The 25,788-nt window shown below is 47.7% G+C and overlaps 3 protein-coding genes across 3 annotated transcripts; 2 read left to right on the top strand and 1 right to left on the bottom strand.

Moving 5' to 3' along the window:
• The first annotated feature begins 6,847 nt into the window (after nucleotides 1-6,847).
• On the top strand, nucleotides 6,848-11,878 carry LOC135829342 (secreted frizzled-related protein 3-like). The gene is made up of 2 exons (XM_065341748.1): nucleotides 6,848-7,674; nucleotides 10,901-11,878. The coding sequence occupies exons 1-2, from the start codon at nucleotides 6,894-6,896 to the stop codon at nucleotides 11,242-11,244; spliced, it is 1,125 nt and encodes a 374-aa protein (XP_065197820.1). The 5' UTR covers nucleotides 6,848-6,893; the 3' UTR covers nucleotides 11,245-11,878.
• Nucleotides 11,879-17,363: 5,485 nt separating this feature from the next.
• On the top strand, nucleotides 17,364-20,989 carry LOC135829811 (SID1 transmembrane family member 1-like). The gene has a single exon (XM_065342202.1). The coding sequence runs from the start codon at nucleotides 17,684-17,686 to the stop codon at nucleotides 20,372-20,374; it is 2,691 nt and encodes an 896-aa protein (XP_065198274.1). The 5' UTR covers nucleotides 17,364-17,683; the 3' UTR covers nucleotides 20,375-20,989.
• Nucleotides 20,990-21,417: 428 nt separating this feature from the next.
• On the bottom strand, nucleotides 21,418-25,105 carry LOC135829549 (uncharacterized). Its single transcript, XM_065341944.1, has 3 exons — nucleotides 24,513-25,105; nucleotides 22,556-23,162; nucleotides 21,418-22,111 (listed from the first exon to the last, which is right to left on the bottom strand). The coding sequence occupies exons 1-3, from the start codon at nucleotides 24,972-24,974 to the stop codon at nucleotides 21,756-21,758; spliced, it is 1,425 nt and encodes a 474-aa protein (XP_065198016.1). The 5' UTR covers nucleotides 24,975-25,105; the 3' UTR covers nucleotides 21,418-21,755.
• Between the last annotated feature and the right edge of the window lie 683 nt (nucleotides 25,106-25,788).

Below are 25,788 nucleotides of genomic sequence, written 5' to 3'. Positions count from 1 at the left end.
GACGACGCAAAGCAACAGACCACCCAACTTGGGAGGCTCAAGTTTATGTAATAAACATTTTGTCCTTCTTCTGTTCACAATAATTTTAAAATTGGCTCACCATCCGAGTTACAAAAAACAGTCCATCCATCTTACCGGTACATAGTCTTAGTATTAGCTGCTGGCTATACCCCTAGTCCTGATGTTGTAAAATCCTTGCCACATCCGATCACCTGTCTACTTCTCCTGGTGGTGGATCAAACCATGCAAACCGAACTCCGCTAAAACACCTAGCAGGTCGGCGAGTACCGGTAGTCGGAGAGACAGTTTCATTGCAGGTTCATTGCTACTACAATGTACTGTACTGTAGTACTTGTCTGGGACTGCATTAGATGAACCTTGTAATTTTGTAAATGTTTTCAGTATTGTTTTTGAAGGATTCCCCAAAGGCTGTCGCCTATCGAGGGAGTTTCCAAACTTTCCTTAATACCAAATCAGTAAAAGAAGTGATGAGCAATAGGTGAGCAAAGAAAGAGATAAAGACATACCGTCTAGGGCAGAGCTCTGCACTTGAACATTATGACTGTAAGCGTGCAGAATATGCATATGGGGTAATGCCGGCAGAAAAATTGGCAGATTTCGGTACTTTTTCGGGTAAGTTTCATGCATGTTTGGTATGTGGATAAAGAAATGGAGCAGAATTCAAGGAATTGCCCGCCATAAAGGCTGTATGGTTCTGCCAATTTCACTGCTTTTCGAGTAGAATCTGCCACCTTTTCGAGCATTATCCGCACACCCCTAGTGCAGAACTGGGAAAATACATGAAAAATTGGCAGAATTCGGTACTTTTTCGGGTAAGTTTCATGCATGTTTGGTATGTGGATAAAGAAATGGAGCAGAATTCAAGGAATTGCCCGCTATAAGGTTTGTATGGTTCTGCCAATTTCACTGCTTTTCGAGCAGAATCTGCCACCTTTTCGAGCATTATCCGCACACCCCTAGTGCAGAACTGGGATAATACATGAAAAATTGGCAGAATTCGGTACTTTTTCGGGTAAGTTTCATGCATGTTTGGTATGTGGATAAAGAAATGGAGCAGAATTCGAGGAATTGCCCGCCATAAGGTTTGTATGGTTCTGCCAATTTCACTGCTTTTCGAGCAGAATCTGCCACCTTTTCGAGCATTATCCGCACACCCCTAGTGCAGAACTGGGATAATACATGAAAAATTGGCAGAATTCGGTACTTTTTCGGGTAAGTTTCATGCATGTTTGGTATGTGGATAAAGAAATGGAGCAGAATTCGAGGAATTGCCCGCCATAAGGTTTGTATGGTTCTGCCAATTTCACTGCTTTTCGAGCAGAATCTGCCACCTTTTCGAGCAGAATCCGCCAGTCCCTAGCGACTATCTGATCCGTATGGGTGTTAGACCCAGTTCTGACCCTCATAACTCCCCCTATAGTACTAACTCCCCTAGTATAATGAGGGTCAGAACCGGGTCTAACACCCGGCCTTACGTTCAGATGGTCGCAAGACCGGGGCTCTACAAACCATGGATGGCTCTAGTAAGGGACACTTGTTTCCGAACACGGTGTTCCATCACCTTTTATGCTGTCAAACTAAAATCGTAGTACTTGTCTGTACTGTAGTGCATGCATGCTGTTCCTGGTTTCGCGACCTAACAGCAAACTGCAAGTACACATTGTACAAACTATGTTTAACATTGACACCACGGCGGTGAATGAAGTGCACCTCTTGCCGCATGCACAGATGACAAACACACCGCCACTATGTACCTGTTCCCTTCTCCTCCATTCTCTTCAGAGATTAATTCAGTACAACGTTAATTACATACCTGACTATTATCAGCAGAACAACGTCCGGGGTCCACTCGACGCGTGTGTGTGTGTGTGATAATGAGGGCACATTTAATCTTACATGAAGGTATCCATGAAGGTATACCTGTACCCAATCTCCGTGCAGCCAGCTGTTTCAAACTGTTCACTTGTTAGATCTCGTCAGCAGCGGAACTCGGAGTTATTGGCCGAACCGGTGCATGGCAATGAAGTCTAATGAATGACAAAGCATACCGCCCCAAAGCATCGAAGTCAGAGCTCTTTAATACTGCCATAAACACAGCTTGCAGTGTCCTGAGATTATTCGACGGTCACTATTAGCCTCTTGTACAGTCATGGGATTTTCCCAGCCCACAAACGACATGCCGACAGTTCACATTATGGTAGAGCCTGAATTTGTAGAGCCTGAATAGTGACTGTGTACTGGACGCGCTGCTTCTCAGTTTGCTCAGCCAATTCAATGCATAACGCTAATCCCATTTGGGGTACTTCCAAGTAGTCTTTGGTAAGAACATAAAACATGTCGTTCCGTTAACGCGCTGAGTGCATCAATCAACCAACAAAACAAAAAACCGACCAACCAGCAACCAACCGACAAATAGACAAATGCGATGGTGTCGAAAGATAATACATGCATTTCAATGCTGATGCAGTGATGGTACATGTACATGTACGTGAGCCTGGTGCACCTACTCCTGGAGGACGACAACATAGTCGGGACATGGGCAGGTGGTACAGTGTATAAGCACGCGTGGTGCGTTGTTGGTTATCTGGAACAGGCCGCTTGGTTTCTACAGTCTACTCCACTTTATACAGTTCAGCGATTATTTTGTGATCATTCATTATAGCGAACTGCTGACCATGTCCCAGTTTGAACCCATATTTTATTATTTGACCCTAAGACCAGACAGTAACCAGACAGTAAAAAGCCGTCAGATGAGAAAACAGACCTTATCACAAAAAAGTCATATTTTTGTTTGTGGTACTATCTGATTGCCAGGAGCACCAGGAATCGTATGCAGAAAACTAGAGTTGATTTGGACCAGGGAAAGCAAAGTTATAGCCTCGACAGTAGGAGACCATTACAAATTGCACCTCAATTTTGGGTGCAATACCAACAATTGTTTCACCTACTTTGGATAATATTTTCTGTTTCCTTTGACCGATTTCCACAAACTTGGGCTTTCTGGAAAGCTCTGGCGACAAGCAACCCGTTGGGCCCAAATCCGATAGCAAATAAAGCACAGCTCCAGCGCATCAAGCTGCAGACATCGCTTCAGCGCTAGACTTGCGCCGTCACACGAAAATCGCTCGCCAATTCCATCTCCATTATCCCAGGACGCCCAATTTTTTTCGTGAAGATGCAGAGAGCTTCCAAGACGTCTGAGCCTGTTGCCGAGATCGTAGATCGCTTGAAAAGGGGGAAACCCCAGGTCTGGAGCGTTTGACTCGCGTGTAGAAATGCAAAGTGCCGTGACGTATCTTGCAGGCTTCGCATCTCGGGAACGCAGCATCGTGCCGCGATCGCGCTTGCTGCATTGGATTCCTTGGAGTTTTCTCTTCGATTTACATACTTGGATTGTCTTGAAAGACTGAAATACGACGGTTTGTAGCTTGGTTGTCCAGACGCACCAGTGGGTAAACTCGCCTACTTTCAAGTGCACTTTTCTGCACTGTACAGTTTTTGCGATAAGGTCTGTTTTCTCATCTGACGGCTCCAGGCTTTGTAGCGAACCATGTCTAAGTTGAAGGGGCGCATTTTGCTAACCAAGTGCAAGGCAAGGGCACTCGTACCTGCATACAGGCATGGGCCACCTGCCAGTCAAGACTTGATGCTTCTGTGAATGCATTTCTGTTATAACGAACTTCGTTATAAAGAACTAATCTTTCTGCGCAATGGTGTTCGTTATATCAGAGGTATTTTGTTTTTTGTGCTTGAAATACACACCCATTACCTATTCATTAGCTAAGGAAGAACAAAAGTTGCAGCGCTAGCAAAAATGGCTGAGTCGACGTGCTATCGTCCCTGTGGGGGGATCTTTCACGCACAGTGTGCAGCTTTGAATAAGCATGCTTGGAACGAAGAAGGCAAGAAATGGGTACATGTACATGTACATGTAGATCGAGTTGCAAACACCCATTCCATGGTGAATAGAGTTGGCTTCCGTCTCTTATCGAACACGACCTACCATTTCAGCCCAGCGGCCTGTCGCAGCAATCTAGAAAGCATCTAGGCATGCGACATGCACCGGGTCACTGCCCTTGTTAGACAAGACATTACTGTGTTTTGGTGACACAAGGAACGTATACAATGTGACTTACTGCGCTCGGTGCGCATAGCCGCATAGCCGCCATCCAGTGCCTGTCGCACGTAACTAGTGATGCAAACGAACCGTGCCGCTCTCCACGCTGCATCATAAGCCATCAATGAACAGTCACGCGGAAGGCTAGCTAGGCGTGGTTAAAAAAAACTAGCTGTCCAGCCGGGTAAGGAGTTACGTTAGTGACTGCGTAGAAAAGCGTGTGAAAGACGTACTAATTCGAATCCATGCTTTCCCATCTCCGGTCCAACCCGGGCACTTTTTCTTCTCTCTGACTTCTCAACACCCTCCCCTCACTACACTGTATTTGCACTGGACAAACACAACAAAAAGTTACGTTTTGGTGTTTCAAAACCAAGTCCTGCTTGGAAGCGGAAGGATATTTTCCAGCCGTGCTGAAACTCACACGTACACGGGAACTTGTGGCCGGGCACGAGGGAAACATAGGAGCTTCATCTGCGCCTTGATATCCTTAGCCGCTTAGGCCAGTTAGGTGTTGGCGTTCCTACAGATACCTCCAGCCAAGTCTCACGTGAACCGTGAACTGTTCACACGTCCTTTCATACGTACATGTACATGTATGTCGTGTACTAAGCGAATGATGGCGTGAAATAATGAATTTGCCACTTCATGATTTACATGTACATGTATAGTAAAGAAAAAGGACCTAGGAACTACAAGTTACGCTAGTATAATGTCCACTAACACCACCAGTTACTAAGCAATCAGCTCATGGTCCTTTTTCTTTAGTATACATTACCCTTGGCTCTCCATCCGAGTCCCCTTCATGATTCTCTGACATAGTAAACAGATACAGATATTATGCAAGATAGTAGATGGATGGTCTTGCTTGCTGTTGGATGTGGCTGACAAGACTCGCCCACGTTAGTGCTCGGACCGTTTTTTAAAGGTTCGAGCACTAAAAATTGCTCTTGTGGAAAGCAGCCTCGTCCTGGCGTGAATGTCGGTGACAGGTGTCGCCATGTCGGTGATCGCAAGTACACCATGCCCTTGTAACCACCATCTTCGACCTCTGGTTTTATTGACCTTACGTGTCGCGCTCATCGCTTGCGTTTTGGCTTCCTATTGTAATACATGTATGCTCAATGTCTCCACGCTAGTAATATCCATTGTTAGACAAGGAGAAGATCTTCACCTGTGGTCTGCAACATTCATGTCATTATGTGAAATGCTATTTTTGCTAGTAGGGCATTGAAGACCTTCAGAACTTCTTTGTCACACCCTTTCGCCTTTCACTGCCCTTGAAGATGACTATGGTGTTCTTCCAGTCATAACATTTGACCAGAATTAGCTCTACCATAGCCAGGGGATATCAAATATGCTGAACAACGCCAATAACACCCCCAGCGCCTGGCCAATATCATTACAATGGCCAAGAAGGCGATCAAGTATCAGAAAATGTGGTCAAATGTTGACTTCAGGCGCGATCTTCCTACTTGGAAGCAAAACCCGAGGTCGTGTTGGGCCCTCACGTTGAGTGTAGCAAATGTTCAATTCTTCCGGACCACTTCTGCATCATGGACATGAACATGTAGATCACTTAGGCCTTGTCTGAACCTGGGCCCTGAAACCATCCACCGTTGGCGATGGCTAGGGCAGTGCTACATGATGTACCACGTACAGTAATCCGTTCGGTCCGGGGCAGAAACTGCAGCAGCGGACTTCTCCTTTCAGTGATGGTATACCGTCGTCATCGTATGGGTGTTCAAAACCTTCTGATGTTTGTCTGAGCGCCACGCTGCGCGGCAGAATGCAGCATACTACTTTTCCCCAACTGCGCCCTGATTTGCAACTATAGTGGGTGCGAACCGCAGGGCAATGAAACGCATGTAGCCCGCCAGTTGTCGTGTCGTGCAGCCATCCACATGATTACTGGACAGGGCAGTGCTGGCGCATGGTCGGCGAGTCCTTTCTGGATAGTGCCCTTCTGTCGCTATGCTGTCTGGTACCCCTGCCGACAAATACATTAGCGTTCAAGTGCATTGGACATGCGCAAAGTTCGTTGACAGTGCAAAATATTTTTGTATTCTTCAACACCGCGCCGTGCCACACCATTGTTAGAATATGTACAACTTACTTTGCATTCCTACCGCTCAATAGTACATCAAACAGCCCAATCCGGTTAGTGACAACTCACATGCTGCCAATACCGGAGGCCTGTAACCTCTTGGATGTTCTAGTGTCCACTTAGATCACGCTCCATCTTGCCTTTTGACCAGACGATTTTAATTTTTTAGAAAGGGACACTTCATGGAGTAGCACAGCCATGGCATGTTGGTGACTTCGCGGGCACCAAGCGTCAAACAAAGTCAAAGACCCCGATTCAGTGTTCAATGGTCCTGCATCGCGTGCACGCTGCATGCGTTCACGCTGTTGCCACAATTATCATACTCATGGGGCATGCCTTCGCCTCGACATGCTCCCCCGTATGCAGCATATCGTCAGTCCAGATCGCATAGCACGAACTATGACCGATTGTGACCGATACATTCAAAGAGGGCTAGGGCCGTAGTCGGGTCCAGATAGCGCGATGCCTGTGTGCATGTGGCTGGATGGTGCTCGACCATGTCAGAAATCCGCGCCACTTCCGACATGGGAAGGTTTTTGCCGCACGTGACACCAAAGCGACCGCGCGCGGCAAGTATAAAACCTCCTAACCACGATGGTAGCCGTATCAGATTCAAGAGTTTCTTCAGCAGTATTTTCCTCATCAACCATGGCTGTTTCTTGCTCACTTCCCTGTTTGATGGTCTGCTTCTTGTGTGTGTTGGCCTGCACACGGTTTGTGCAGGGTCAAACTGGAGAGAATGGCTGTGCCTCACCTGTGTTAGAGCAATACAGGCACCGTTACACTCTGAATGGTCGCCATCACTGCAAGGCTCTGGTGGAGAACAGGTGTGCCAAATATGGCTATGCGCACACCACTGAACGCAACTTTCTCAACCACGAATCGCAGCGAGAGGCCAGCAAACAGCTGCACAACTTCGACCAGTTGATTGCCAGCAACTGCAGTGCTGAACTGGAGTTTCTGTTGTGCACTTTCCACTTTCCAATCTGCTTGGCCCAGCTCAACGACCCTGTGCAGCCATGTCGGGCCATGTGCGAGCGTGTCCGCGACGGTTGTGCGCCTTTGCTGCAGCGGCAGGGATACAGCTGGCCCTCTGCGCTGGCCTGTGATCGCCTATTGGACCGGTCAGCCGTGTGTGACGGGCGCCCCGAGGTATGCGTCAACAAAGTCGGTCCAATTGCGTCCACACCAAACAGCCCTAACTCTCAAGAAAATGGCGATGTTGTGCCGCCAACCCAGATCACCGCAACTTACCCGTCTAGTCCCAGCAAAGCCAAAGCAGACACACCACGGGGAGCAGAAACAAGTGTAGAGGTGGTCTCACCACGTCCTCTTCTTCCACCCGTGCTGGAGACAACAAACATCAGTTGCGAGGCGCGATGCTCCGGCGTGCGGATTTCCAAGAGACAGCCCAGCCGAACGCAGTGGGGTAAGCGAGATCACTGTACATTTACATGAGCCATTCACCCTTTATACTGTTCTGCTCGTGAAGAGGAGAGCAGTGTAATGGTCAATGTGGGATGATCAATGTAGTGAAAAAAAGCCCTGCAGTTTGGTCCACCTGAACAGCTCCGCTTTCTAATACGCATTATGCAACAAAGGGAAACTAGAATGTTACTGACAACGAAAGAGGTGAAGGCACTACACTACTAGGTACATTGTACATGTATACGAACTGCGAATGTGCGAGCAAGCGGTTAAGAGATAGGGACACGTGATATACTCTGGCTTCATACATGCAGGTACTGTCGTCGCTTACTGTTGAACACTACCGGCGGGAAGCTTAGAATCTTTCACTGCAAATCGGGGAGTTGTGTAGGGTGTATACAACTCCCTACAGCAAATTCTCGATTATGCTTGTAGTAGGATCAACACCTGTGCTGCATGAGAAACATGACAAAACTATAGGCGATCTGAGTGTTTGGCGAAACGTGTACCATAAAGCTACTTTATGTGCGTTTCTCGCAGATCGTCCGAAAATTGTGTGAACTTTATGAACGATCAAAAATTTGGTGGCGCAAATTTGGTCTCTAATTCTTGCTGGGGAAAAGCATTTGCACATTCCGACACGCACACCTACTGTACTGTGTCACCTAATGAATGTTGGAACAAGAGGAGGCAGTGTAGAAAACACAATGCGCTTAGCTGTCAAACACGGGGACAGAATATCATGTGGAGTGCTACTATTCAAGAGGAGCTCCTCTCAATCGTTCTTGTTCCAGAGGGCACAAGCCTTTGCACCCTTGCCTCAGTCCATGTGTCACACAGGATCTGATGAAGTGGCCCGCGTAGGGACCTTGCTCCCGGGGCGCTCTTTGATCTGCCTCCGAGAACAAAACACACTTGGGCGTGCCGGTAATGAAGGCCAAAGGCCCATCGTAAACTTCTGTAGCGCGCATGCCATCAATTATTCCATAGAGACTGCCTGTGAATCTGGATTGATTGACACACTCCAGAAGCTCCTGATTACCAGCACAGTCACCATGCGACCATCTGAACATCCGCGCCAGGATCATGCATGAAGCAACAGGCACTGAAAATAGATCAAGAGCTCTCCAACATTTAATTAATTATTCGATACACTGCAAACGCGTGGCAGATTGTGCTCTACCCGTGTAAGGCTTCAATGCCACGCAGCGTCCTCGTCCAGTGTTTTAGACATCCAACATGGCAGAGTGTTGCTCTAGGGCTGAATCAGCAGGTCATGCGATAAAGTAGTGGCATTGAAGCAGAAGGAAATAGAACGTGGCGCTAATTCTGGAGCAGAATGCTGGACTTAAATCGCCCTCAGGGGCTCTCTCACTTGCGTTAGTGACTGCAATGCATACAATCCTCTTCTTGAGCCTCAAGCAATAATCAAGTATCTCTTTGCTGACAATGGCATTGTCAACCACAAGTAAGAACACTGCAGTAGAAAACAAAAGAGCAGCCACCTCAATATGATCAACATGATATTAATATTATTAGTATAGTCCCATAACAGGTTGCTACCAGAGTGTGACACTGACAGTCATGCAACTAGCACAAATCAATTTGGTGAGATCAACTCAACAGCTTGTAGGAGTACATGTACTGCGGTCAGGTTTATACAGACAAACTAACTGTAATATCCATCTCCAAGCATCGCACCTCTGCTTGAATAGCACCATCTGCAAGAAAAATAGAAAAAAAGTTTAGATGCAAAACAATTACACATACCAAACCAGGCGTAGGGCATTCGGACAGCATATTATGAGGCAAGGTGGAGAGGAGCACTTTCAAAAGAAGAGTAATCGTGCCTAGCGTGCATCCTCCAAACTTGACTTATGATAATTATGTCACAAATTGTTCTACAACAATACGATAGGGCTCACTCTAAGCACGTGTGTTGTAGTCTGGGGTTTGTGAATTTTCAAATACTTACCGGGATAATCTGAGTGCAATTGGTTCGCAATTGACCAGAAGTAAAACTATGTTTTTAGGTGTTTGTTGATAATCGTCACCCGAATGACATCTGATAGAGGTGCTCGCCGAAGAGTTTCTATATGCAGTACATTGATGGAAGCTTGCTTACCGACAGCGACATTCCTATTATCTTGGGCGTAACCGTGTCGCTACGAAATTATGAGCACAGGAAAGTACTCATTGGGTGATGGTGTAGAAGAGCTAAAAGGATGCCCCTGCAGCCAGTCCGACACTTCACCATTGTCGTACTGTACAATCATGTAGATAGCACTTGCGACGCCCTGGTCTGGCACAAAGGAAGAGAAACTCAGGAAGCGTGACAGAAACGTTATCTCCTGAGGTAGACTGTACACAAAACGCACCGGTGCACTACACTATCATGTGCGTCGGAACCCGGACAACCAGCTCAACTATGCGTACATGATCAACGAAAGATGCATTGTCAGACTTGGCTAGGAGAACGGAACCCCCACCTCACTCTCTAGACTCGACTCATTGTATATGTACATGTACATGTACGTACACTGTTCACTGTTCACCGGTGATAGCTGTAAACAGGCATAGTCTGTGCGTACATACATTAGAGGTGTCACGTTCCTGTCATTGGAGATTGATTGCTCCAAAGTGCTCGCACTCTGCACAACCATCTACGCCACCTTTCCCGAGTCCCGCAGGAAAAAAAAGCATAGTCTGCAAATCTCATCCCTGGGCGGTTTGTGCCAGGACCTTCAAGGGTGTGTTTGGACTTCAGAGACGTTCTTTGGGATCATGTTCTCAAGCTTTCTTCTTCAGTGAAGTGCCGCGAATTGCCCCGGAACACGAGAGTCGAGAATTGGGTGTGAAAATGGAATTCATCTCTCTTGCACCCTCTCCTCACACTTATAGGGACTTGGCCGTGGGTGAGCACGTCAATCGTGTATACCACCTCTGGCACTATGTGTATGATCCCCTAGGTAAGATAGGTGGAGGCTTCACAAATTGCTAGCCGGTTTAGTGTTGAAATGGTATGGAGAGAATGCTGGGGCATGAGACCGTGTGTGTGTGTGTGTGTATGTGTGTGTGTGTGTGTTTGTGTGTGTGTGCGTGTATGTTTGTGTGTGTAGACTAGACTAACGTAAACTCGCCTCCCAGCCAGCCAGATGCCTTGAGATTTCACTTCTTAGGCTAATCCGTTTTTTATTTGTTCATTGTCTTGTTCCGTTTGTCATCAGCTATCATTGGCAAAGTCAAGAGTGTCTCTCCGCTACCGTCTGGCAAGATCTCCTACCAGATCAAGATCTTCAAACCTCTGAGAGTGACCACGTCCGACGTCCAAGTTCTCAATCAACTCAACAAGGGCTCAATTGTTCGTGTCACCGTCAAGGCCAAGAAGTCCACCGGCTGCGCATGTCCGCAGCTGAAGCGGCGGCGACGCTACATCCTGACCGGACGTATTGGCGACAGCCACGACCTGCGCATGCGCCAGGGAGATGCTGCAGTGCTGTACCAGGGACGGCGGCACAATCTGAGAAAGATCTTACCAAAGTGGCTGCGATACTGGATGGGTATCCATTAGGTATCACCTCCACTCTGTATCCATGGCAATCATGGCGAAAGAACACGCAACATGAAGATCGATTCTACTATTTATAGAGCTCATTGGTGCAATAATTTAAGGCGACAGCTTAACAATAACGACGAACTGGCCGCTAAAGCTTGTCAATTTCACGTTAAGGCAATTGTGTCGTGAGGTTGAATTTGAAGATGCCATTAAAACACGAATGTTTGGTCATTATGACTTGAGGGGATTGTTGACATTTTAAACGCGAACATTATTATTCTGAAGACGCATACACACTACAAACAGATCCATCAAGAGACTACTTTCCTCAACTATCGATTGAATTCTTCATTCATAATTCGTAAGCCCGCTTAAAACGTCCTTGTTCCGCTGATCTGTAACTTGACTTTTTAGTTTTCATGTGAATATAAAATTAATGGCATAAATGAGTCACGTGCATAGCACACGTTAATCACTTTCTGAAATTGCTTTATCTCTACTTCAACGAGGCATGGGACCAAATCTGCTCTAAGTCCTTTCCCTTGACCTTTTTCACTTCCCTTTCATCCCATCCACCCTTCCGGGAAACTCCCCTGATAAATATCCATTTACTTTGGGAGAATCCTTCAAATAAAGTCTGAACAAAAGAGATCTAGTACGTATTGGTGTCAACATGACGTCATAATATAAAGCTTGGCGCTAGCAACAACAGTACAGGTTTGCTGCCAACTTGGGGGATTTGGTGTGTTGGGCCTTGGGGATTTGATGGATCAGTCAGCCTGAACAACACGCGTGGCAATTTCTTGCATGAGACAAGACCCCCAAATGCTGTGTGGTCGCTTCACTAATAGTAACTGTTATACAAGGAACTTCTGACGTCAGGGTTTCGACCTGCTTTGACCTGAATGTTGTTGTTTCGTTCGTTTTATTTTTACTATAACATGCCCAGCTCGAAAATAATAATGAAAAACGATACTGAAAATCGGAAAAACGAGACAACTACTGAACAGGGGCGGCACCGAGCCGCAGCAGTGATGGTGGGGCATTGATGGCTCCGCCAAGGCGCCGACCTGAGGTTTCGGCATTGTGTGATGGGGTAGGTCCCTTTGCTCTTGTCCAGTGCGGGATGAGCGTTTTAAAAGTAAGAAGACTTGTCACCGTCTCTATTACTACTGGCCCTATGCGGAACGCATTCCGCTTGAAGTTGAAGTGAAGTTGTGCCACATGACTGTGCCAGACATTGAGCTCCAATCCTACATGAGTTGTATACAATCGTCATGTATGTAGAAGCAATACCTATTGTGAGCTAAAGCTGCCAGAGGGCATGAGCCATGAAGTTCTTAGCAACACTTACATGTACTTGTTGCGTCGGAGGATGTCGGCGAGACCCATTCTCTAGTACGAATCTATGACATCCATCATTCACCCCAGTGTCTGGAGATATGTGGATTTTGTAGAAAAAAATCCGCATTGCCGGAGAATATTAGTACTTCTATTCAACCGGTACACCGGTCAAGCACTACCCCATGGGTGGTCCCACCTTCCAACCCGCCAAATATTTAGATTTTGATAAAAACGATTCAAAGCCTCTGAATTATTTTTGTAATACTTCTAAATATAAGAATAAGAATAATTATAATATACTTTCACACAAAACAAGCTCGGTGGAGCACTAATCACGGGAGGGGAACCCGACCCTCCACCATCGCCAACTCACGAAGCATGTGAACTGGACGGTGACGGGCCGACCGAGCACCCCGGACACACAATACAGCGGAACGTAGTAGCGCGAAAGACACCGGACAGCGATAATATCCCATCAACGACAACCCCATGTGTGGTTGTTATCTCCCTCGGTCATGACGGCGCGTCACGAGCGGCAATTTGTACCAATTTTGAACGCACCTTTTTAAAGGTTCTCGTCAGACTTGGGCCCAGCTCGCGCACCAAACCGCAATGAAAGTGGTGCACTTCCTCTCGAGGGACTGACAACAAGAATGAACCTGGGACTTCACCAAACAAAGTAGGCCTTTCACCTCGATGTCCTGCGAAACTTGAAAGTACACAGATAGCTAATGCGATACGCCAGCGGACGTGAAGTGCGTGTTTCGCTTTGTCAGCCTGTCAGAAATCCGAGCCGTAGAATTCAGGGTGTGAAGTGTAGCGCTGTCTAAACGCTGAGCATGAACACGCCAGAACAAGAAGGTAAGATAACAAAACGAAATGGGCATAGACAAGTACCACTATTGTACATGCCACACATGCAACATCCACTCTTGTGATGACTTGATGTTGTTTTGTCTGGCAACAGAACACGAAATTCGAGATCCCAAACAGGAAGCACCCTTTGATCCATAATTATACAATATACAATATACATGTACATGTACATTCGTAGCGTACTTCTGCCTGGTTGTTTGAACAAGGCACCACCCCTAATCACTTCACTCTGATCTGTTCAGTTTTCGTGGAGACAGAAATGAAATCAACGCAATAAGCAAAGCAAGTTGCGCATTCAAAACACGTTCTTGTAAGTTGTATTATTTCACCTCACACAGCATTTTGAGTATTTATAATTATTGTGTTGCTCATTGAATTACCTTTGCCAGTAAATTCCTTCTGAAGAGATGGCAACGAAAACGTTCAAGTAAATCTAACCTGTGTCAACGGTGTGTGTTTTGAATGCGCAACATGATTTATTTATCGTGTTTGATATTATGAGCCCATTTCCCTCGTTTGATAATACACGTACCTTTGTGCCTGGTATACATGTACATGTACATGTACATGTACGTGTACGTGTGACACTTCAATGGCGATACGACCTCGTTCTACCCTTTTTTGTAGAGAAGGTCTGCATTTAAAAGCTTTTGAGGTGTTAACTTGCTTTTAGAAAAGCACTGTGAGAACACAGGACTAACTCCACTGTGCAGAGCAGTAGAGACAGAGGGAGAGTTGAAAACGTTGATGCGTTGTTTTTAAACTTAAAGCAGTTTTCAAAAGTATTCCTCTATAACATTGTGTACCGCGTTAACATCCATAATTATTATGATGTATGGCCCCACCTTTGGCTGCTAGATGCTAGCCCGGTGGCGGGTGCAGTGGAGTTCGTCGTCTGCCCACAGGTGCAGTATACAGTATACATTGTACACGGTATTATATAACCCAATACTAGTTCATGGACAAGTTAGATGTTACGTGCATGCGTGTGCATGTAGAGGTTGAGCTAACATGTACATGTCGGTAAACTAACTCAATCTGCCGACAGAACTGTTTCGTCCTTTGTGGACTCATCAGCGCAGCACAGAGAAAACGAGGCCGAACCTGATAGCAATGAAAAATAAAAATTTCCAAAGCCAGATTTTAAACCAGGCCCAAACGGTAAACTAACAAACACAAACCGACCCCTGAGCTGTAGACATGGAGGCTCTTTGTACCGGTAATAGTGACCGTAACGCCTAACAAAAGACGTTCGTAACTTCGTGAGCGTAACACGAGAGACCATCCTGAGGCACTCTGCAAGCCGACACTCCACAGTCCACCGCCACTCTGGTGAGATGATCTTCTCAAGTTTCCGCCAACATCATTGAGGAATGTGAAGGCACGATGTCAACACCTTATACAGCGTAACTTTGCTATCACACATTGCGAGTTTTATAACACTGAGCATCTGAAGTATACCAGTACACAGTCCAGCAGAGAACGTTATGTGAACACAGCGAGTAACGGGTTGTTGGTTCCATGCAGGAAGTGGTGTGAGGATTAACGCAAATACTTGATTTCCACCTTCGTCTCTTGGCTTTGAACAAGAGCCCAATGTACAATATTTTAGTAGTTCAGGACGACATTGCAATATTGCAGCAGAGTCTAGGTTAGGGGAATTATGCTGTCTTCATGAGCTGTCTAGAACCTATAGTGCACACAATGGCATGTACTTCGAAGTACACACACACACACACACACACACACACACACACACACTTGTACAAGAGTGTTTATATTGAGTACAATCATGTACTCGTATATTGATTTCGGGGAGACAACAAACACATTTTTCATGCGGTGCTGGAAACCAGTTTGAAATTGTGTGCGTTGATGTTGCAAGGCACGTAGCGAACTGGTGTCCCTGCCTTCGTTACAGCCCTCGGGGAGCTCTCTTGGTGTCGCCGTCGGGAGCTGTGGCGGAGGCGATGCCGCTTTATGTTCGAGTTTCATTGCTTTAAGGTCGCGTTCCATTTCCTCTCCTTGATCATCCACCAATAACATGAAGGCGAATATGGAAGGGAAGAGGCAAAGGAGGAGAGAAAAGGAACGCCAAGAATAGATAAAAAGCCACAACGTACAATCGCTGAGAGTCCAGAAAAGCTAAGGATTTTTGATAGGGGTGAAAGTTGGCACTGAGATCCCGAGTTCGAGTACTCTGATTTTCTCCGATCGAATATTCGAGTATTCGAGTATTTTTCATCTCCTAAAAATTGCACACCAAGGGCATTAAAATAACATGATACAACCCTGATTGAACCGAGTAGCAGTCATTTTTCTCGGGTGTATTGGTTGGTGGGTCATTTGGGCTCTCTCTACTCGTGAACAAATGTTCACCACACAGCCTGCACATCACCATCTGCCGACTGCTGCCCTGAAACTGCAGATTTCTGTAGTAAATACAAGTACCATGTATGAACGAGTACTCTGATTTATTCCGAGTACGATTAAAAAACCGAGCGAGTACTCGAGTACTCGGTATAATTGTTTCACCCCTAATTTTTGAACTGGATGTTGTAAGTTGTGTGTAAATGCCTGAAATGGAATTAGCGAATTCTTAGGTAACCTTTGTCCTGTATTCTCTCCGTTTTAGTTTGAGTTGCTACCCTTTTTCTTTCCACAAGTGAGCCACAGGCCACCATGATGCAAATGCCTGCAGGATACCACCGGAAGCCCAAAGGGAATGGTAGCTAAGGTAGTGGAGGCCGGGTAGGAGCAGTTAAGCCGACCAAGAGTCTCCAGATCAATACATGTACTGCTCATCATCATTTGCGCCGAACAGGAACACCAGCGAATAATGAGACATAAAGGTGACAGCACAGTCAACCAATGCTGGTACACCGGGGAGTCATCAAATACACTTTACCTGGAGTGCACGAGTAAATACTGGCAGTCTTGATTATGCACGCTGTTACATTGGTAGATCTTTAGGCATAACTCATACAATGTTGTCCTTCCTTTTATTTGAAAAACCCTACTCAAGAGAGAGAGAGAGAGAGAGAGAGAGAGAGAGAGAGAGAGAGAGAGAGAGAGAGAGAGAGAGAGAGATTGGAAGATGTGTCGCAACTCCGAGTTTCACCTATTCACGAGCATCGGGCTATAGAAACTCTACCAATTTTTAAAAGGTACTTATCCAATCTAGGCACCGCTAGTCATTTCGCCATTGCTAGGTCTCGTTAGTGGAGCTCAGAGCTAGAGCCAATGGCTTAACTGACCACAGTGAAGTCTATAACAGAGAATTTCTAAAAGGCTCAGAGTCAAAGCATGAAAGTCAAATTGCTCCAAGAGCGGGCTCCGCACGAGGGTAGGTATCTTTGACCATAGCAGGAAAGAGTTCTCAGCGCAGCCGAGGTGAGGAAGAATATCACTCAATACGTCTTGGGATAGTTAGCTGTCGATCTGGTTAGATTATCTGTTACGACCGTAAAATTCCTTCTGACGGGATGGCAATGAACACGTTCAAGGATACCTAACCCATGCGATCGGTGGGTGTATGTGTATGTGCGCGAGTGTGTGTGAGAGAGTTGCATGACATTGTGCACCTCGCTTTATCTATTGCGTTTTAACGCAATAGATGAAGTGAGGTGTAAAAGGTACATTACAACTTAGTCACTTATCTAAATATAATTATAGCCGTTTTTAGAAGGCTTCCGTACCATCACTGCCTCCACGCTTGACCACACGTCCACAGTTCCATCTCCTGCAGCACAACAGGTAGCTACCTCGCTTCCCGATCGGCCGTGGGATGTGTTGCCAGAAACATCGATCCGTGAGCGCGTGAGGCTTGCACTCAGTTCGAAAACATATTCTGCGGCACTCATGTTTGTTTGATATTACGTGTTTTTCGTATAGTTTGGAAGGTAGTAGCCAATGGTGGGTTTATCGATTCGCCACTCACCTCTAAGGAGCTTCTACGTTTGTCACAAGCCTTTTTTCAGCAATTTCGGTACCTCAGGACATTATACGAGTTAGTGCGCGTAAACGTTTGCTTCGCATTACCCCTAGCGAGATTTTGCACGCACTGTGGTTGATGTCACGGCACATCTTACGTTCGTGAGCCAGGTGTTGGAGATTCAATTAGGATTGGACAGATCGCGCATGCGGAGCGCAAGAGGACGCAATCCGGCATTGAGCTAAGAATCAGCGAACGTTTAAGGAGCGGTGTGCTGGAGGAGCGTGGACTACCGTATACATGTATTCGTACGAATTCAAACCCGGCATTGTGGTTCATGAAGTTGCAGCAATGACTGGAGAGAGGCGGACAATGCTGCTAACGTGCCGCGGTCTTCGTCTCGTATGCGTATTCCTCTGGTTGGCGCTTCAATGCGTTGATGTCGGTGCAGAAAACATGAACGGAGACATCAATACGGTGTATGAGAGAATGGTATCGTACGACAGTGCGGACACGTTCACTTTTACCTGGACGCCACAGTACACGGCAAACAGCACCGGAAATGCTGCTGCCATGGTCACTCCAAGGCCTATGCGCATTCACGTCGCCAGTGATAATGCCAGTGCTGGAAATCACGTGTCAGTGCAAGTTCGTTCACATAATGCGGCGAGCGAAATATCCTGGTCAGTGCCTTTCAGCGCTGAAGGTCTCGGCTCCACTACGTCCAGCACTAGCTCACGTATCATTTGCCTGAACCTCAGCGAGGCTACCCTGAACACCGACAACACAACAAAGACGTCTCCTAGCTACAATCACACTCTCATCGTTGACGTCTCAGCGCTATCCAGGGAACCGCTGGGATACACGCTTATCGCTTCGCCGGTGGAAGATTTCAGTCTGGTTGCAGACCAGAAGCATGAGACTAGACTGACTCCAACCGCTCCAGTGTACTACCAGTACATGTTTCAGCCGGGAGATCAACAGATAACAGTTGGCATAGAATCTAACGAGATGGAGTGCGGAATAGCATCCGTCCAAGATGCGCTCTGTCCAGTGTACGACCTGGCTCGAGATATCCAATACTCCGGGGCGTATCAAACCTTCAGCTCCTCATCAACACTGCTCGTGCAGCGGAGCGACTTTCCTGGAGACTCGTTCTACGTTGTGCTACTGGGTTTGAGCACGGACAGGCAGTGCAGCTCTCGCAATCGTGAGCAGTTCGAAGCTGGCAATGGCCACAATGCACCATTCTACAACCATTCCGTTTCGATTCAGATCTCTAAGATTTCCGACGATTATCGCGCGCCAGTTGCCCTTTCAATCGTCTTCTGTGGCTGTTTCTACATTTCCATTTTGGCATCTCTTGTAATCTTCTATTACATGCATAAGGAGGAGCTCGGTGATGCCTCCCTCATGGAGTTCATCCTAGGATCAGTAGACCTCTTTCCTGAACTTGCGACAACACAAGCTGACACCAGTATGATCCTGACCAACTCTGGGGTTACGTCGAGGGGGCGCCGCCGGACAGTTGCGTCGAGCCGCAGCGAAGTCTCCATCTATTACGAGGCCCACGACGGGAGTGACGTTGGCACTGAAGCGGGACAGCCAGGCGGGGAGCCGCTCAGAGATCAGGACATTAGTGAGGCTAACGAGGCTGACACGCAGCCGACTACTACTGCGGATGACACAAGGGGGCAAGATCTCAACGATTCTCCATTGGCATCACCCAGCAGCAGCACGGAGACCAACGAGATTCTTGAGCCACCGTGCTGTTGTCCGGCCTTTGACTCAACGGGGAAGCGTTTCAGCTTGGCTGATGTGGAGAAACCACCGTCCGGAGTGCTAGACAAACGACTCCACACATCTCCATGGATTGTGGGCATAGTTGGTGTGTTCTACGGTGTCCCCGTCGTTCAGCTGGTCTACAACCACCAACGAACTCTGTTTGCCACGGGTAACCAGGATCTGTGCTATTTCAACTTTCGCTGCAACCGACGTTACGGTCAGCTGACCTCTTTCAACGCCGTTTTCAGTAACGTAGGCTATGTGATGCTGGGCGTACTGTTCATACTTTTGACCATGCGCCGTCAACGGATGTTCTCGCGCACGATGGCCCGCGACCCGCTGCAGTTCACCCGGACGGGCATTGTGCCTGTGTTCGGCTTGCTCTTTGCTCTCGGCTTGGCCCTGTGCATGGAGGGAGTGCTGAGCGCATGCTACCACGTCTGCCCGACGCCCATCAACTTCCAGTTCGACACAACGTTTATGTACTTCATAGTGGTACTCTCCTTGTTGTACCTATACCAGAGTCGAAACCCGGACGCCGTCACAAGAGCGGACAAGGTGGCGATGTTCGTTGCTCACGTTGTGCTCATCGTGGTCTTTGGCATTCTTGGCAACAGCCTGCCTTTCTGGTGCGTATTCTTTGCTCTGTATATGGTCGGGAATGTGTGGGCTCACCTACGACTATACTTTGGCAACTTCGCCCGGTTTAGGGCGCGAGTTGTTGATATGCAGCGTGCGCGAGCCATCTTGCCCATATCGTACCCTCGCCACTTCATTTTGGTTATCCTGTCGTTCTGCCTGAACTTGGGACTTGCACTGTATGGCCTGTCGGTCAGACCAGGCGACTTCCCCTCCTACCTTCTAAACGTATTCGTTGCGAATCTCATTTTCTATCTCCTGTTCTATATTGTGATGAAAGTTTCCCATCATGAGCGCTTCCGGCTGGCTACGAAAGTGTGCACGGTTCTTTTCCTGGCCTTTGGAATTCCAGCCATGTTCTTCTTCACGAGCAACGTCACAAACTGGGAACACAGTCCTTCTGGTTCGCGAGCACTAAACGAGGATTGCCTGCTGATGGGTTTTTACGACAACCACGCCCTTTGGCATTTCTTGTCTGCCGCTGCCCTTTTCTTCTATTTCGTCGCCTTGACGACAATGGATGATCCTCTTCTGCACGTTCCTAGATCCAAGATTTTGTCCTGGTGAAATGCTCACGTCGCCATAGGTACCTTCATGTTGCTATCCGGGAACTCCCCTTTGATAACATGTGGCATGCTTGCGTAGAGAGGTACGTGTATACGGAGTGTTTGTTGTTTTAGTTTTAGGCATGCACTGTGGTGTGATCCAGTGCGGAGTATCTACATAAGATGGTTTAGCATTAGCACCTGCATCTACATTCTCTATGCTCGTATGCTGTAAGGATAGCGCAACGTTGTCTGACATGTTCAGAGTTCTTCATTAATGATAAGCCTGTGTAAGCGTTATAGTTGTCATAATATCGGACACACCTACATGTATATTGTCCACCCCGCGGAGTTGAGCACCGCCAGCACACTGGGTACATCCTCCGGTGTATCTTGTCCATGTATTTCGGTTCAACTGGCTTGACTGCTGCATGCACATGCTTGGGTCCAACCATAATGTATCCGCGTGTTTTTTTCCACAATTTGCTACCCGTTTCCGTACCGTTGCAGCTTCTTGAAGTAAGTAGGGATTTATTTACACATACTACCGTACAATGTATTCTGCTGCCACCATTACATCACTGGAGATACACTTATGTGCCCTCAAATGGCCCTGTTACCTTGGAAACTTAGCTGGCCGGCATGTGTAATGTATCAAGTCAGCACGTGAACATTACGTCATCAGTACGTAATAGCTGACACGAAGTCGTCATGTATAAATTTACTTCAACCATGCATGCCTATGGCCAAGGTCTAGCCTCATAGAACAAAGTCCATGTCCCAGCCACTGACCAGCAGGCTTGTGAATTGGAAAAGGTATTCTACTGGCTGTACAGTAAAACCTGTCAAGGCGACCACTCGGATACGGCGACCACCTGTCCCAGAAGGCCACTGGAACCAGGACCAAGGAATGCTCTTTCCAGTCCAATGACCCTGGATAAGGAGACCACCTGGTAACAGAGATCAGATTCCGAAGGTCCCTTGAGCGGTCGTCTTAGACAGGTTTCACTGTACCTCAAACATTTGCTTTGTGTGAGTAGCGAAGAACAGCACAGCCCAACATAGTGCAAGCACTTTTTTTCTTTCTTTTTTACAAGATAGCCACAAACCATCATGGTGCAAACGCCAGCAAGAAATAGCAGGGAAGCAGAGGCACCGTCACAGCAAACACTATAGTTACCAGGATGAAAGGGTATCAACTGACACTCTCAGAAAGATGGACCACACACTCACCCGTGCAGCTCCCCCCCCCCACACACACACACGTACCGGATCTGTGCTTCTGTTTAGCCGAGACAAATGTATAAATAAGAAGCAAAATATCATGTACTTCATGCCCCGTACATTTCACCATACTGCTTAGGACATGAAAATTTTGGGTTACTGATAGTGCCAATGTTGATCTATTGTCGACTCGCACTCGTTGCGTGTATATACGAATATGTGTGTGAGTTGCCAGGGTATGCTGGCTCCACACCGTTGAGTAGGTACAGCGGTGCACCGCTTTTGTCCACGGCCACTGCGGGCCGCTCTCGTCTGCTTAGCGTCTCGGCCGTCCCATCCTGGAATTGTATGGTGGAGGAGTAGGCCGGTTCCGGCTGCCACGTCCAGTGAAGCAGGTCGCTGGAGTGAGCCGCCTGTCCGTCCGTCCACCTCTTGTCACCACCGTAGCCGTGAAAGAGCACATGCCACGTACCCCTGGCGTCCTGGTACAGGAATGGATCCTCTCCACCCTTTTCCAGCGTGTTGTTAAACATTCCTGCAGCACATTACCAAACATCAAGTTTAGATCGAACGTAGAGAATCTTTTACAGCGTGTGTGCATTGAAAATGAACAAACACAGAAACTGCCTGCCATTCGCATCCATGTACCTTTTTTTAAGTAGATGAGGGAGTATGCTCGGACTGCTCAGCCAAGTCTAGTGATAAGTGTTCCAAGCTGAAGTGATGTGAAGTACAATGTAGTACAGTGCAGTAAAGATGTAGCTGAAGAGCAGGCGATAGAGAGTGTATTAAAAGCACGATTAAAGACGACTCATAGCTCCCGGCTGTAATGCATCTTGCAGTCATTGGGGAATTGATTTTCGGAAGCGTGGGTTTGTATCTCCTCATTCAGTGGTTTGACGGCAAACTTGAAAACCTGAAAAGAACAACACGACAAAATTCCATAACCATAGTACATGACTGTATCCCATTTCCTTACCGTCAGGATTGATCAGTGAATAATTCTTTTCTCCTGTTGCAGTGGTCAGATAGAGACGTGTGTACGGACCCTTCCAGTGAGGTGCCACCGCAATGCCCAAATTCGGCGCACGCGAGTACGCCATTATCACCGTGCCGTTGGCCAGCGGCCAGGCGACCGGGTTAGAGAGATGCAGTGACTCGATGCCATCGTCGAAGAACGCCGCGCCGTCCTCCAGCAGCTTGGTCCAGGGTCCGTCCAAACTGTCGGCGTACGCCAAGTTCACCGTCTCCGTCAGGTGTTCGCAGTGACTGCCAAAGTAATGGTGCTCACACTGACAGTGGCCCTTCACACAGCTCGAGCCGCGGGACACTCCACGCAGATGCTCCGACGGCGAGAGAACGCCCGTGTTTGCCGTGAACTTGCAATCACCGTCGGACTTGCAGTCGCCGCCGCCATGCCAGTAGTCACCTTCCCAGAAGCCGCTCGTCGACGGGCAGGTTGAGTTCTGGTGGCACGTATGCAGGTTGAAGTCGTCCTCTGGCCAGTGGCGACCATTGAAGTAGAGTAGCCAAGTTCCATCCGATGCTCGTGTCAGGTGTGGATTGTGGTGAAAAGATGAGAACACCTGGACCAGTGAGATTGAGATAAGAGCACACAGGAATTGATCACCTGTTGACAGCATTGAACGATAGAGCTTAGTCTCGTTGTATAGGCTACGGCCTATTGGTGACGCCCCCCCCCCCTTCTCTCTCTCTCTTTTTGCAGTCATGGTAGTTGTGTCTATGTGCTACTTCCAGCCAATGTAACCCTTCCTCACCCTACATCCTAAGGCTTGTCGCACCCACTTGCCAGCAAACAAGTAGCCCTAATTTTACGTAGTGGTCTTCTTTCTGATATGCTTTCTCTCTCCCTCTCTCTCTCTCTCTCTCTCTCTCTCTCTCTCTCTCTCTCTCTCTCTCTCTCTCTCACACACACACACACACGCACACACACACACACACACACGCACACACACCATGTACCATGTACCATGTATACGCCCGTCGCAAGAGAAGCACGCAAATCTGCAAATGCACTGGATGTGCACCCACAGATTTTCTCTTATAGCAACGATAGCGAACAAGATCTGAATGAGACAGATCAAGACTTGCGCCAGATAACTGTCCAATCCACACAACTGGCGAAGCCATGTGAATCAACCACCAATGCACACCTGGTCTACACCACACGGAGCACATCGGTATAAAACGGCCAAGACAGTTATCTATGCACACCCTACACTTGCTGACACACACACACACACACACACCTGTACTTCTACTTCTACTTGCTCACTGCCAAAACTGGTCACGTGGGTCTCCCCAGGAGAGGGGAGAGAGACTCAAAAGGAATCTTGGAAAGATGACTCAAATGGCTATTGAACCACCCAACGGCCGACACCCCTGAAATCCCCAAACTAGGGTGGACTTGAAATAATCCCACTTATGGGCTCACCACACCTCAGTAAGTGGGTGAGGACAAGGTGCAGAAAAAGGATTGACGGCATCAGGGTATCCGTCCCGGGATCCAACCGCAGTTACCCCTGCCCCCAGTGAAGGTAATACATGTACTTGGTACTAGTGTGGGTGGCTAAATCAGAGACACACACACAAACACACACACACACCGTGTACATATCTCCACCCCTTTCTCTCTCCCCCCCCCCCCCCACACACACCCACCTTCGCAGTATGTACGTCCCCAAGCATGCTACACTACTTCCTATACATACCATTGTCAGTATTATGCACATCCGTCAAGACTGTGACTATGAACCCTTTGATGGGCGACCAGCCTGTGGGTCATCCTAAAAATAAGAATTCATCGTAGAACGATAGCGAACAAATAATTTAATTGCGCTACATAAATTCATTGATTGCAGTGACTCTGTCTCAGTGGGTGAAGTCATGCTGGGAGCTTCCACCGCCAAACCTACCTGGTTTTCCCATTCATACGGTCCTTCGACTCCCTTGTTTGACGTTGCATGGACGATTCTCGATCCGGGCAGCCATGTGCCCAGTCCACAGCCTGGCACCATTTGCGACACGAATATGTGGAAGGTGACATTCGTCCCCGACTTGGTGAAGGACGAATAGCCGAGTTCATCCTTGTCCGTGCGCGGAGCGGTGATGCACCAGCTCGAGTTTGAGCTGTTGTGCGAGTTCCACGCTGCTCCGCTCGCACGATTGGCCTGCGGCGACAAATCCAGCCGACCACAGCTCTCGCCCGTCCAGCCGGGGTCGCATTTGCACTTGCCATCGACGCACTCTCCGGCGGCACTGCAATCTTCCAGCGTCGAACAGGTCGTAACATTGGTGTCGCCCTCCGACCACACAGTGACGATGCCACCAATGGAGAGAAGAGTAAGGAACACTTCAACACTCCACCGTGTGCCCATTTTCAGTGGTTACAATGAAGGATCACGGCGTGAGTGGGACAGAGAGAGGGAGAGAAAGACAAATCGTAGATCTACGCCCCGACGTCTTCTCGAGATTGGAGCTGGAATAGTTTTCAGCTTTCGAGATCAGCTGAGCTACTCCAAACGAGCCGGTAGTCCCCCCCCCCCCCCCCCCCACACACACACACAGTAGTAGTAGTACAGTGTTGGCAACTGAAATCCGACCCCCCCCCCCTAGCGGTGCGCTAGCCGCGTTAGCGATTCGTAGTAGACGCTAGGGGGTCGGATTTCAGTTGCCAGCATTGTCGTAGAGTACACACGTACACGTCTAAACGCACAGGCACTCACGTGACACTATCTCTGGAGTGGAGTTGCACTTGCAGTGCCGGTCACATACATGTTAGATTGACAGCATGATTGTACAAAGATCAAGTGTGATAAGCAAGAGGAATGCATACCCATTGGCATTGGCAATGACTATGTACAGTCGACTCCACTTATAACGAACTCGCATTATAGCAAATTTCGTGATACAATGTTCATGTATAGCGAACCATTGTACATGTTTGAACTCATACAAAATTGACCCTGTTTTCGTTCACCACGAACAATTTCTTGTAAGGCCACATGATAACCAAGTGCAGTCATACAGTAGTCATGAGCCACATACCAGTCATGACTTGTGCTTGTTTGATATTAGTGCATTTCTGTTATAACGAACTTCAGCTATAAAGAACTAATTCTCCTGCACAATGGTGTTCGTTCTATCAGGAGTCGACTGTACATATAGATCTAGACTGCACGTGCTAGCACA

The sequence above is a fragment of the Sycon ciliatum genome, chromosome 13, assembly GCF_964019385.1.
Source record: "Sycon ciliatum chromosome 13, ocSycCili1.1, whole genome shotgun sequence".
In the NCBI taxonomy this organism is placed as follows: domain Eukaryota; kingdom Metazoa; phylum Porifera; class Calcarea; order Leucosolenida; family Sycettidae; genus Sycon; species Sycon ciliatum.
Note: the sequence above shows the minus strand (reverse complement) of the source record. Positions and strands in the feature narration are given on the sequence as shown.